Below are 13,383 nucleotides of genomic sequence, written 5' to 3'. Positions count from 1 at the left end.
TCAAGATCATCCACATTTGACTAATCCTTAATATTAACAATCTTATCATCCAGATCATCCAAATTTGACTAATCCTTCATATTAACAATCTTATTATCCAGATCATCTACATTTGACTAATCCTTGATATTAACAATCTTAAATCACATTGAAGAAACAATAAGAACTGAATTAGATGAATCCTCCAAATATTTCACGAGGTTTTAAAAGAGTAAACCAATACACAAGGAGCTCCATGCTGTTGAATCATGTGGATTGGCTGCAACCCACAAGCCAATCCATGCTGTTAATTTATACTGATTATCTCCAACCCATAAGCCAATCCATGCTTTTAAATTTTATGTATTGGCTGCAACCCATAAGCCACTTATCACACCTGTGAACAAAAGGCAATAGATATTTCTCTTCTAGCGCTTTAAGCATTAGCTCGGAATAATATAATACTTCCACTTCTCCCTGATTTCTGGACATTTCTGGGATTAATGGTAATCTACTGAATGCTTTGGATATAACAGTGTCATCCCAACCGTGAAAGTTGGTGAAGATAGTTTAACTATATGGATTTGTTTAAACTGACTTTTACTTGGTCCACTAGTAATAATTCAGATCGTTTTATGATATCTTGGACAATGGTCATTAACCTGGATGCTATGTTGTCCACAAGAGGTTTGGAGCAAATGGCATTCAGAATGAATTCGACCCAAATTCATGTGAATTGGACCAGATGATTTAAAATACTATGCGAGGGACACGAAAAACAAATCTCCATACTTGTTGTAAGAGGTGTAGCAGTTTATTCTAACTGATGTTTTATCATCATGCATTAAGAAACATTATGTTAAAGATAAGATGTGGCTCTACTGATGAAACACTACATCCCTATCTTCAGGTCAGCTGTCTCAGTGTTTTTGGTAATATAGTGTGCAGTTACATTACATAAATACACACACACATATATATGTACATATTTGATTTCTTCATCTAGACGAGAGGAGGTGTCACTATTCGACAAACTACACTCGCTTCTTTTAGGGACGTAGTTGTTCTGAAACTAAACATTGAAGGTGAGTTGGATTTTAACCATTTGATAACTAAACAACAGGTAAAAAGTTAAGCTACTTTCGTTTTTATGTGAAGAAAATATTATCTATTTCATATATAGTGCATCAATACCTGTAAAAAATATTAGAGAATTTGTTTGTAGTTACTAGCATATGGAGTCATTGTAAGCCACAAAGTTAGTAATTACTAGTTATGTAGAGTCATCGTGAATTATAACGTCTATAATTACTAGTATACAAAGTATTTTGTTTATTTGTTTGAAGTTAAGTACAAAGCAACACGATGGGCTACTTGTGCTCTGCCCATCTCGGGTATCTACAGTCGACGTGAACCACAATAGTTGGAAGTAGTGGTACCTAGGGCCTGGCATGGCCAAGTAGTTAGAGCGCTCGACTCGCAACCTGAGAATCGCGGGTTCGAACTCCCGTGACACCAAACATGCTCACACTTTCAGCCGTGGAGGCGTTATAATGTAACTGTCGTTGGAATAAGAGTAAATCAAGAGTTGGCGTTGATTGGTGATGACTAGTTGCCTTCCGTCTAGGTTTTTTACTGATAAATTAGGGACGTAAAGTGCAAATAGCCACAATGTAGCTTTTCACAAATTCATAAAAAAAATCAATACCTGAAGTCGTCGTGAATCACAACGTTTGTAATTACTATTATCTAGGTTCGTAGTAAACCACAACCTTACTAGTATATGGAGTCGTTGCAAACCACAAAGTTAGTAATTACTAGTTATGTAGAGTCGTCATGAATCACAGACTAATTACTATTGCCTATGTTTTATTTTCCCCGTGACACAGCGATATATCTGTGAATTTATAACTCTACAAGCCGGGTTTTGTTTGAAATCCAACAAATAAATTTACTTGAAAATCTGCTCTTTATTTTTAATAAAAAAAAGTCTCGTTTTATTAAGCTTTCTGTTAGAAAGACAGAAAATAATAAACTGTGCTAGTTAAGTAGTTTAATACAGAGTATACTTTTAATAAGATTATTACATTTACAACCAAGAAGAATATAATTGTAAGTTACAAATATATATAAAATATACCATGATTCTGTTTACCTTGGAACGACATTTAAGTAATGACCTTCAGGATTATAAAGCCTTGCTGTGATTCCGTTAACCTTGGAACGACAGTTAAATAATGACCATCAAGTTTATAAAGCCTTGCTGTGATTCCGTTAACCTTGGAACGACAGTTAAGTAATGACCATCAAGTTTATAAAGCCTTGCTGTGATTCCGTTAACCTTGGAACGACAGTTAAGTAATGACCTTCAAGTTTATAAAGCCTTGCTGTGATTCCGTTAACCTTGGAACGACAGTTAAGTAATGACCTTCAAGTTTATAAAGCCTTGCTGTGATTCCGTTAACCTTGGAACGACAGTTAAGTAATGACCATCAAGTTTATAAAGCCTTGCTGTGATTCCGTTAACCTTGGAACGACAGTTAAGTAATGACCTTCAAGTTTATAAAGCCTTGCTGTGATTCCGTTAACCCTGGAACGACAGTTAAGTAATGACCTTCAAGTTTATAAAGCCTTGCTGTGATTCCGTTAACCTTGGAACGACAGTTAAGTAATGACCTTCAAGTTTATGAAGTCTTGCTGTGATTCCGTTAACCTTGAAACGACAGTTAAGTAATGACCATCAAGTTTATAAAGCCTTGCTGTGATTCCGTTAACCCTGGAACAACAGTTAAGTAATGACCTTCAAGTTTATAAAGCCTTGCTGTGATTCCGTTAACCCTGGAACGACAGTTAAGTAATGACCTTCAAGTTTATGAAGTCTTGCTGTGATTCCGTTAACCTTGGAACGACAGTTAAGTAATGACCTTCAAGTTTATAAAGCCTTGCTGTGATTCCGTTAACCTTGGAACGACAGTTAAGTAATGACCTTCAAGTTTATAAAGCCTTGCTGTGATTCCGTTAACCTTGGAACGACAGTTAAGTAATGACCTTCAAGTTTATAAAGCCTTGCTGTGATTCCGTTAACCCTGGAACGACAGTTAAGTAATGACCTTCAAGTTTATGAAGTCTTGCTGTGATTCCGTTAACCTTGGAACGACAGTTAAGTAATGACCTTCAAGTTTATAAAGCCTTGCTGTGATTCCGTTAACCTTGGAACGACAGTTAAGTAATGACCTTCAAGTTTATAAAGCCTTGCTGTGATTCCGTTAACCTTGGAACGACAGTTAAGTAATGACCTTCAAGTTTATGAAGTTTTGGTACAAACATCAATCGATAAACTTCCAAAGTACCCTCCATTCCTCAAGAAGATAAACAACGATTATCTTTTAACGATGATAAGCAGCGTATTGTACATGAGAGCTTTACAAATTAGAGGAGCTGCTATAACATTACGTTAAACTGTTTAACTATGTCTTCGGAATAAACAACAGGTAATCCTCAACAGCCGCGGCAAATGAAATTCTTTTAGGCAGGATTTAAGTAAATTAATTTATGAGACTTTTTTACTTTTTTATTAGCTATATTTTTGTGTCCCAGCAATACCAAGCGTGGGGGTGCACATGCCTGATTCAGTTTTATTACTCATTAGGATTTCTACCGACCTACCCTCGAAATGAAATTCTTTCAGGGAGGATTAGTGGAAACTAGCCTATCAGATTTCGATACATATATCGAAAGGGTTTGACATCCTGAATCTACAAGTGTAACTAGATCTCAAAATGGTCAAAAGACGACGGAGTTATGAACTAAATGTTTGTACTGGATGATAAACAAACAAACTCGGGGCATTCTATGAGCCGCCAATCTGCAGCTAAAGAAAACAAGAAAAGTTTTCTTGGTTTCTTTGAATTTCGCACAAAGCTACTTGAGGGCTATCTGCGCTAGCCGTCCCTAATTTAGCAGTGTAAGACTAGAGGGAAGGCAGCTAGTCATCACTATCCACCGTGAACTTTTAGGCAACTCTTTTACCAACGAATAGTGGGATTGACTGTACTTAGTAACGCCCCCACGGCTAAAAGGGCGAGTATGTTTGGTGTGATGGGGATTCGAACCCGCGACTCTCGGATTATGAGTCAAGTGCCTTAATCACCTGGCCATACAACGCCGACTTACGATTACTAATGTTGATATGAAGAGCATTGATTTGTCAAATGTTTTAACTACTTACCCACATATAGATAACATTTTAGGAACGCATTAAGTGTCATGTAACTGTTTCACTTACTTCTAGTTATATCGAAAATATCGTTAATAGATCAGTGTAGCAGTTATAAAATCTATTTCAATTGTGGTCTAATGTATGATACCCAGGCACGCTAAACTCTAATATTAGACTAAATTAACATAAATCGGATATAGAAAAACTGAAAATTAAATTATCTTTAGTTGAGCGCATTTCGAAAAGCATTCTTTCTCACAATGTTAAATTGAAATAATATTAAATCGAATTAATTAAAAATTCTAACACTGATCACCAACTAAATTTTAAAAATATATATATAAATAATTCGTGATTCTAAGTTAACTTTGAAAACAGAGATTTTGGTCTAGGGTTTGCAGAAGCATGTTCCTGGAAATCTATTTTAAGAAAGAATATATAAAGTTGGCAGTATATTTTATGTGAGTTGTTGTCTCGAGAAGTTTTCCATTAGAAAGGTATATGAAAAACTATAATAGTCGAAACAGCGTGTCACTGGTAGGTCATTCTTCGTGGTGGCTCACCTAAACGTGTAGAAGTGTTCAGATAAGGCCTGGCACCTTCAATAACGGTTATATTGTGCTAGTTCAGTAGTTTCTATAAGTATAAATTATCTACATGTAAACTTGAACCACTAGTGGCTCTCACTGTACGTTTTGATTACTTTGCAGCAACGTATCGTTTTAGTGTTTTTAAACTACTAAAAAATTACTAAAACTGTCATAAAGCGCTGTGTAAAATATGGCATAGAATAGACTTTGTCGGTATTTAGGGTAATTAAGAATCTAAAAATCTTTCAAATATAAATTCTGTAATTACCTTTAAAATAACACAGTGGATGTATAATAAGCACTAGAAAATTACACAGTGGGTGTAAGTATTTGAAAATAACATAAAGAATGTAAACTAAGAACTTGCATATGAGATAGTAGGTGTAAACTAAAACTTGTATATGAGGAAATGGGTGTAAACTAAGAACTTGTATATGAGGAAGTGGGTGTAAACTAAAACTTGTATATGAGAAAGTAGGTGTAAACTAAGAACTTGTCTTTGAGAAAGTGGGTGTAAACTAAGAACTTGTGTATGAAGAAGTGGGTGTAAAATGAGAACTTGTATATGAGGAAATGGGTGTAAAATGAGAACTTGTATATGAGGAAGTGGGTGTAAACTAAAACTTGTATATGAGAAAGTAGGTGTAAACTAAGAACTTGTGTTTGAGAAAGTGGGTGTAAACTAAGAACTTGTGTATGAAGAAGTGGGTGTAAACTAAGAACTTGTATATGAGGAAGTTGGTGTAAACTAAGAACTTGTATATGAGAAAGTAGGTGTAAACTAATAACTTGTGTATGAGAAAGTGGGTGTAAACTAAGAACTTGTGTATGAAGAAGTGGGTGTAAACTAAGAGCTTGTATATGAGGAAGTGGGTGTAAACTAAGAACTTGTGTATGAGAAAGTAGATGTAAACTAAGAACTTGTATATGAGGAAGTGGGTGTAAACTAAGAACTTGTATATGAGGAAGTGGGTGTAAACTAAAAACTTGTATATGAAAAAGTGGGTGTAAACTAAAACTTGGATATGAGGAAATGGGTGTAAAATGATAACTTGTATATGAGAAAGTGGGTGTAAATTAAGAAATTGTATATGAGGAGGTGGGTGTAAAATGATAACTTGTATATGAAAAAGTGGGTGTAAACTAAGAACTTGTATATGAGGAGGTGGGTGTAAACCTAGAAATGAAGATGAGGAACTGGGCTTAAAATTAATACTTCAAAGTATCACAACAGGTGTTAATATTAATCTTTCCAAGTGACACGGTTGGTATAAAATTAATATTAATTAACATGTGTTCTCTTGCGTTATTATTTCTGTGCCAGAAATTATGTATGTGTTTTAAAATGTGTTTAACAGTTTCTACCTAGCTTTCTTAGTTAAGCTTAAATGCACACTTTTACTCACCGCCTCCCAGTGATACAGCGTTATGTCTGCAGAGTTACAACGCTAGCATCCAGGTTTAGATACCCGTGGTGGGCATAGCACAGATAGGTCATTGTTTTGCTTTGTGCCTCACTCCAAACAAACAAACAAACACTCTTTCAGATATCTCACAACTCCTCTTACAGGATCTGGTACCTGTTTCTGGATTTCTATATGTTTATGAAGGTATGAAGTGTATATACAATACGCATCTCATGCTTATTTCTCACAATACGCAAACGTCAGGCATACCTGGCTGTGTTACAACGTTTACCTTTCACTTAGTTTCCTTTGCTAAGCTCAAAGTATAGTTCTGGTTTCTTCGAATGGTTTATCTAGCAGTGATAAATATAGCCACCACGTCGCATGTGTCTGTCACAAGTCTAGTTGGAGTTACTCCATTTACTTTTGTAAATTTTACAGTTGACGACATACAGTAAACTCCATCACGTACGATAACTGTAATCCTTTACGAACACTGAGTAATTGAGATACATATGGCTGATCTAAACACAATGTTATTGAATTATCAAAATTTATGCTCAAAAGTAATGAATTATATTGAAATAGCAAACAATATTAATAGAACATTTTTAAAGACAAATGAAGTATATCGTAACCTAGAAAATGCATATGACTTTCTCTTAAGCAAAGAGTTGCACAATGCACCACCTGTGCTGTGCACGAGGTAGGAATTGAACCCGTAACCTTTGCTATAATTTCTGAGCCAAATGAAAGCACAAAATACAAAAATATAACAATAACAAATAAACAATTCGTTGTTTCTATATTCTGTCATTGATTCTCTGAAGAAACACTAAAATATTTTTGTTCAGATTTTATTGTACTATAGTGTTAGGTTTAAATAATCTATGAGGCTATGGATGCGTTAAAAGAGTCACAATCAAATTCCATTATTCAGTTAAATTAGTCAAAACAACTATCGGTGTATGTTGCTGATTGGCTGCTCTTATTTCATTCTGTGAGCTCAAACTTCAGAACGTTACTACAAATATTATTAGAAACGAACGTTTCTGATTTTGTTGTTTTTATTCTCTAGGATTGTGATAACTGAAACTGAGGACTGAAGCTTTTGATACATAATATGTAAATATATTAATTTTAGAATGTCAACTACGCAATTAAAACGTTCATTCAGTAATTTACTCGGTAGTTTAAGTAGTTTATTCCTTACTTAATGATACTTTGTCTGTCGGTAGTTTAAGTAGTTTATTCCTTACTTAATGATACTTTGTCTGTCGGTAGTTTAAGTAGTTTATTCCTTACTTAATGATACTTTGTCTGCTAAATACACACAAAGATATTGTTTTCTTTATTTTGAGTAAAGGCGTAAAAAATTTTTCTGATATTCTGAGATACTTCAAGACTAAAAATATTTATTAATGTCAAATTTGTTATATGTGTTTTTTTCTATATCGTTTTTTATTATGCGCAATATATATATATATATTTTTAATTTTCGCACAAAGCTTCTCGAGGGCTATCTGTGCTAGCCGTCCCAAATTTAGCAGTGTAAGACTAGAGGGAACCACCCACCGCCAACTCTTGGGCTACTCTTTTACCAACGAATAGTGGGATTGACCGTAACTTATAACATCCCCAGGGCTGAAAGAGCGAGCATGTTTGGCGCGACAGGGATGCGAACCCGCGACCCTCAGATTACGAGTCGCACGCCTTAACACGCTTGGCCATGCCGGGCCTGAAAGGATAAGCATGTTTGGTGTGACAAGGTTTCGAACCCGCGGCCGTTGGATTACGATTCGAATGCCTTACCCACCTGACCATCCCGGACCTTGCTATATATATATATATATATATATATATAAATTTTTTTTTTTTTTTTTTTTTGGACTAAAACTCAAAGTAATTCTTGAGTAGTGCAAAGAAGCACACTTCTTTTCATGGGCCCCCCGCTAGTACAGCGGTATGTCTATGGATTTACAACGCTAAAATCAGGGGTTCGATTCCCCTCGGTGGGCTCAGCAGATAGCCTGATGTGGCTTTGCTATAAGAAAAACAAACAATCTTTTCATGGAATCACTGAAAAATATTTATATTGTAATACTGCAACTATGTTGTTAATATTAATAGTTCAAATTTCTACCGCTGTGTGTCTCTAGCATTTTTGATCCGTGGGTAGTCAGAAATTTTTTAATCAGATCTGCATTCTCCTGATAGGTCCAAAACCGTAACAATTTGCAATATGCACGTACTTGTGAAGATACAAATGTAATAAAATAATACTTGTTATTTGTATTATTTTATTATAATTATTATTAATGAAAGTTTCAAATCTGAAATGTACAGCGTAAGTGTTTACCTTAGAAATACAAATATATATATATTATAAAATTCTAAGACAGAATATTTTATTTTCATTTATGAACAGTTAATAAAACTAATATTTCTTCTCACTGTTTTCTTTAATGATTTGTTTGTTTTTTTCTAAATCTTGATTTATATAACGACATATAAAATAAAATAAAAACAGTGTCAACTACTGTTCCTATTGTATTACAGTGTGATGCATAATCTACAGGTTCCAACAGATAAGTTACAGTATTTGATATTTAAAATATTTAGCCTTTCTCTTGCTGATAATTGGGAAATTAATGTTCTAAGGTGTATAACCAGTTATATGCGTATCATATAGATATATGATCAGTTACTCTTATACCTTATCAAATATCTAAGTAGTTATTAGTCCAATATATAAATATTTAAAACGACAAAAGTTAAATAATGTTTTTCTCTTCGTTAGATGCTTTGGTCTCTGAAACAACCGAGGTGCCACCTGGCATAAAACATATGCTGCTTGTATTATACGTAAGACTTATTATTATGTAGTTGGTTTTAAAACGTAATATAATATCAATCAAACTATTGGTGACTATGTTATAACTCATACCGATGTACTGTAAAGTAGAAACTGTGTTATGATTGATAGCTTCAAGATAATTAGTTTTCATAAGCTAAGTAAATATATTTTCGTAGTGTTTCTACTTGTTTTTATTTATTAAATAAACACAGCTATAGCGAACTTAAGAAACCATCAAGTTAACTTTAATGTAATTATATTAAGACAGCTTCGCAACCAATGCACGAGCTTCGGTTACTCGTAATAATAATTGTTTTTTTTTCAGTTGTAGATATTTATTAGGTTGTCCAGAAATAAATATAGGAATTCTCACGATGACATTTAGAAGCTGAATAATGAGTAACTTATCGTTGATTGGTTGTTTTAATCCAACGTTTGTCGCTTACAATGTGTCTTAGTTGTCTGCTGTTTCAACGGTACTCAAAGTAAGTCTCACAGCCCCCAAGGAAGCATGGATAAAAAGGACTTTCATCTGCTTATCCTCTACGACTACAAACTTGGACGAGAAGCTACCAAAGCTACACGAAACATTAACCAGGCATTCGGCCGTGGATCTGTTACTGAACCTACAGTTCAGCGTTGGTTCTAAATGTTTTGACATGGATATGAAAGTCTTGAAGACAATGAAGCTCATGGAAGGAAGCCATCCTTAAATGAAAACACCTTAAATGTAAGCACTTGAGACAGACCCTCTCACGACAGTACGTGAACTTGCAGAAAAGCTAAACACAAGCAAATCAAGCACTGCCAACCACCTGAGTGCGACTGGAAAGATGAAAAAGGTGGATAAGTGGGTTTTGCATGAGCTGACTGAAGATCAACAAAATCGGCGTTATGAGACCTGTCAAGAGTGATTCTCCAAAAATTGAACGAATTGGGAATCGAAGTTTTGCCTCATCCACCTTATTCCCCAGACCTTTTCCCTACAGATTATTTTTAAAATACCTTGACAACTTTTTGAACAATAAACGCTTTCAAAACCAGGCAGCTGCAGAAGAAGCTTTCAAGGCATTCATTGGCCATAGAAACTATGATTTTTACAGAAGGGACATAAACAGCATCGTTACACGTTGTCAAAAGTGTGTTGAAGCAAATGGTGCTTACTTTGATTAAAGCATATTTTACAACACTGGTTTATACTTTTCCAAACTTCGTCGCTCAAAAACGACATTTATTTCTGGACAACCTAATGGTTTTATAACGAATAGTTTCTTCCCATTGAGATGCTTGAAGACTCAATGTTTACTGGAAATTTAAACTATTAAAGCTACGGGACATTTTATGGACTCAGAAGGTTAAAGAATAATAATAAAACAGTCTCAAATCTTCCTGTACTTCGATGAAAACTTAACGTCTTTTATATTAAAAATAAACCAATGTACCTAAAGCTGTATCGTTATTTAGGATACTGAAATGTAAAATAATTTATATTAAAGCGGCATCTGTCGACGTATATTTGAAATATCAATTAGGGTTGTGCAAATGGACAAAGAGATCAACATATTTCATTGGTACTTCAAAAACGTTATCTCTGTTCTAGTTCTATTAACAATTATTCTGATATTCTTAAAACAAGTACTTTTTATCTTTTCTTCGTACATTATTACAAGAGATCTTTCGGTATTTTAGTGTGTTCTTAATGTTTTCAAATTAAAGATTCGTTTTTTAAATTCCATTATAACTAGCCATTTCATATCTGACTAAAGACTCTTTATGATAAATGGCTGAAAATAATAACTAAAATTTAAATTATGTAATTAATCAAACTTGTTAAAAACATCAATTAATGTACGACTGCATTTCTTTAACTAAATGAAATAATGCTAATAGTACAAATGTCTTAAAATTCACTAGATATACAAGAGAAAAATAATTATTGCTAAATTCACCAAGATTTCTACTAATGATAAAAACAATACTTACTTCAGAAATGGTGGTTTTCATGGAACATCTTTAAAGGCATAATTTGTATGAAATCAACGACTTGACTTATAAGAAATTCTTGAAGAAAGATGGTTTATACGATAACTTTGTTTGTTTTATAAAGAACGTAAATGACTCGTTTCCTCCAAGCAAGAACAAGCTGAGGTTAGAGCTCCTGCTGGCGAGAGTAATAGTACCTTTCCTAGGATTTAAGGGTCTGTACTATGGAAAACGTGAGCCACTGATTGAATCATCTGAACCAGAGATATTAGCAAGAAGAAGGTCTGGTGGTAAGGTTTTGGTTTTGTTTATCTCTCTCTTCTTTGGTTAGGGTAACTTGGAAATAGTTTTGAATTCTAATACTTTCGTATTTTATAGTAATTCCCTCTCTTTTTCTTTAGATAGCAACCGTCGAATATCACGCCCTCTCAGTATTCAGCCTCATCAAGTTGATACTCTGAACGAAATGTTCCTAAATGTTCTAAGAAAACAGCATGAATGAGCCTTTTGCCACCAAGGGCCGCAGTAAAACATGGCAGGTAAATTGTGTAGAAACGTTCAGGGCACTGAGTGCTCGGGAGTATCCTGTAAGTGTGCGACAATGTTAACTTCATTTTTTTTTCTCATAGAGAAGAGTTCAACCACCATACTTCTACAACCATTGGTATATTTAACGTTGTGTGCCACACTGATACAACTTGATCTCACGTTTCTCGATATTTGGTTCAGTTCAACTTACATGTTTTTTACTCTTTTCAGTAAGTTACGATTTTAATGTTGTATGTCCTACTAACATCAACTGGTTTCAAGTTCCTTGATAAAATGGTTCCACTTCCATGTTTTGTCATCAAATGTAAGCTTCAATTTTCACGTTGTGTGCCACGCTGATACAGCCTAATATCAAGTTCCTCGATAATTTGTTTACGTTCAACTTCCGTGTCTTTACCTTCATTTCTAGGTTGTAACTCTAATGTTATGTGCCACACTGACACTACTTTGACTCACTGAGTTCGTTGCTATTATACTTAAATATTAATGCTCCTTTAGTACAATTTCTCGTTAACTTTATTTGATATTTCCATATCCTTCATCATCGTGTTTATTTGTTATCTTAACACACTTTAAAATCAACATTCTCTATATCTTTAGTATAGAGTTCGTGTCTAGCTTTTTGTTACCCCTCAAATTATACTTGCCTCATTGGTGCAATTCAACATAAGTGTCTCTTGTTATTTGGATGCAATTCAATATTACTATCATGTATTTATTTAATATAATTCAACATTATAGTTGTGTATAAATTTAGTAAACTGTAAGATATAAACATTCTTCACTTCTTTAGTATAATTCAAAATGAACATTCCTTGCTAATTTCAAACAGTTCGATATGAACGTTTCTTTTTACTTCGGTCTAATTCAACATTAAAGTTCCAATTTTCAGTGGCATAGTTAAATCTTAATGTTTTTCAAAATGTAAGTAAAGTTTCTTTTTTTATTCTATGCCAGACATATGCCAGTGGACATCGATGTTACTATAGCATTACCATAAAAAATAAATCTCGAGCTCTGTTACGGCACTGTTACAAGATTCAAGATCCGACTGAAATATGTCCAACAAAAGGAAAGCCAAGTTTATGCACTAGGAGATAGAAAACTTGAATAATGGCAAATTATCCATTTCTTGATTTATTTTGACTTTTAGTGTGCATGTTCCCAGAGACACATTTATTTGTCAAATAATGCCTGGAACTCGTCAGTGAATTTTCAACAACTGAATGGTGTTTCATTTTACGATTTTCTTTTCCAGAGAGCCCTCTAGTGGCACAGCAGTATGTTTGCGGACTTACAACGCTAAAATTTGGGTTTCAATACACGTGGTGGGCAAAGCATAGGTAGCCCATTGTGTAGCTTTGTGCTTAATTATAAACACATTTTTTTTCCAGAATATTAAATATTTCTTTGTATAAATACTTTGTTTCAGTTTTAGTCTAGAAAGCGACCTACATATATATTATTGTGTATATAATTGCAATATTGTCAAAATAAACTAAAGTAACAGACAGCAATGGGAATAGATTTTTCAATATTCTATATGAATATACATTCATCTAGGACAGCAATGGGATAGATTTTTCAATATTATATATGAACATACATTCATCTAGGACAGCAATGGGAATAGATTTTTCAATATTTTATATGAATATACATTCATCTATGACAGCAATGGCAATAGACTTTTCAATATTCTATATAAATATACATTCATCTAGGACAGCAATGGGATAATTTTTTCAATATTCTATATAAATACACATTCATCTAGGACAGCAATGGGAATAGATTTTT

The 13,383-nt window shown here is 33.9% G+C and overlaps 1 protein-coding gene across 1 annotated transcript in view; it reads left to right on the top strand.

The window, feature by feature from the left end:
- Positions 1-13,097, top strand: part of LOC143256606 (proline-rich protein 5-like) — a 38,379-nt gene extending 25,282 nt beyond the window's left edge. The window contains exons 6-10 of the mRNA XM_076514026.1: positions 986-1,064; positions 8,995-9,059; positions 11,159-11,324; positions 11,436-11,573; positions 12,541-13,097. Of these exons, the coding sequence (XP_076370141.1) occupies positions 986-1,064; positions 8,995-9,059; positions 11,159-11,324; positions 11,436-11,536 (411 nt within the window). The 3' untranslated portion in view covers positions 11,537-11,573; positions 12,541-13,097. The remainder of the gene's footprint in view (positions 1-985; positions 1,065-8,994; positions 9,060-11,158; positions 11,325-11,435; positions 11,574-12,540) is intronic.
- Positions 13,098-13,383: the final 286 nt, after the last annotated feature.

This window comes from Tachypleus tridentatus, chromosome 7 (assembly GCF_004210375.1).
Source record: "Tachypleus tridentatus isolate NWPU-2018 chromosome 7, ASM421037v1, whole genome shotgun sequence".
Taxonomy (NCBI): domain Eukaryota; kingdom Metazoa; phylum Arthropoda; class Merostomata; order Xiphosura; family Limulidae; genus Tachypleus; species Tachypleus tridentatus.
This window is presented reverse-complemented; position numbering and strand designations above follow the sequence as displayed.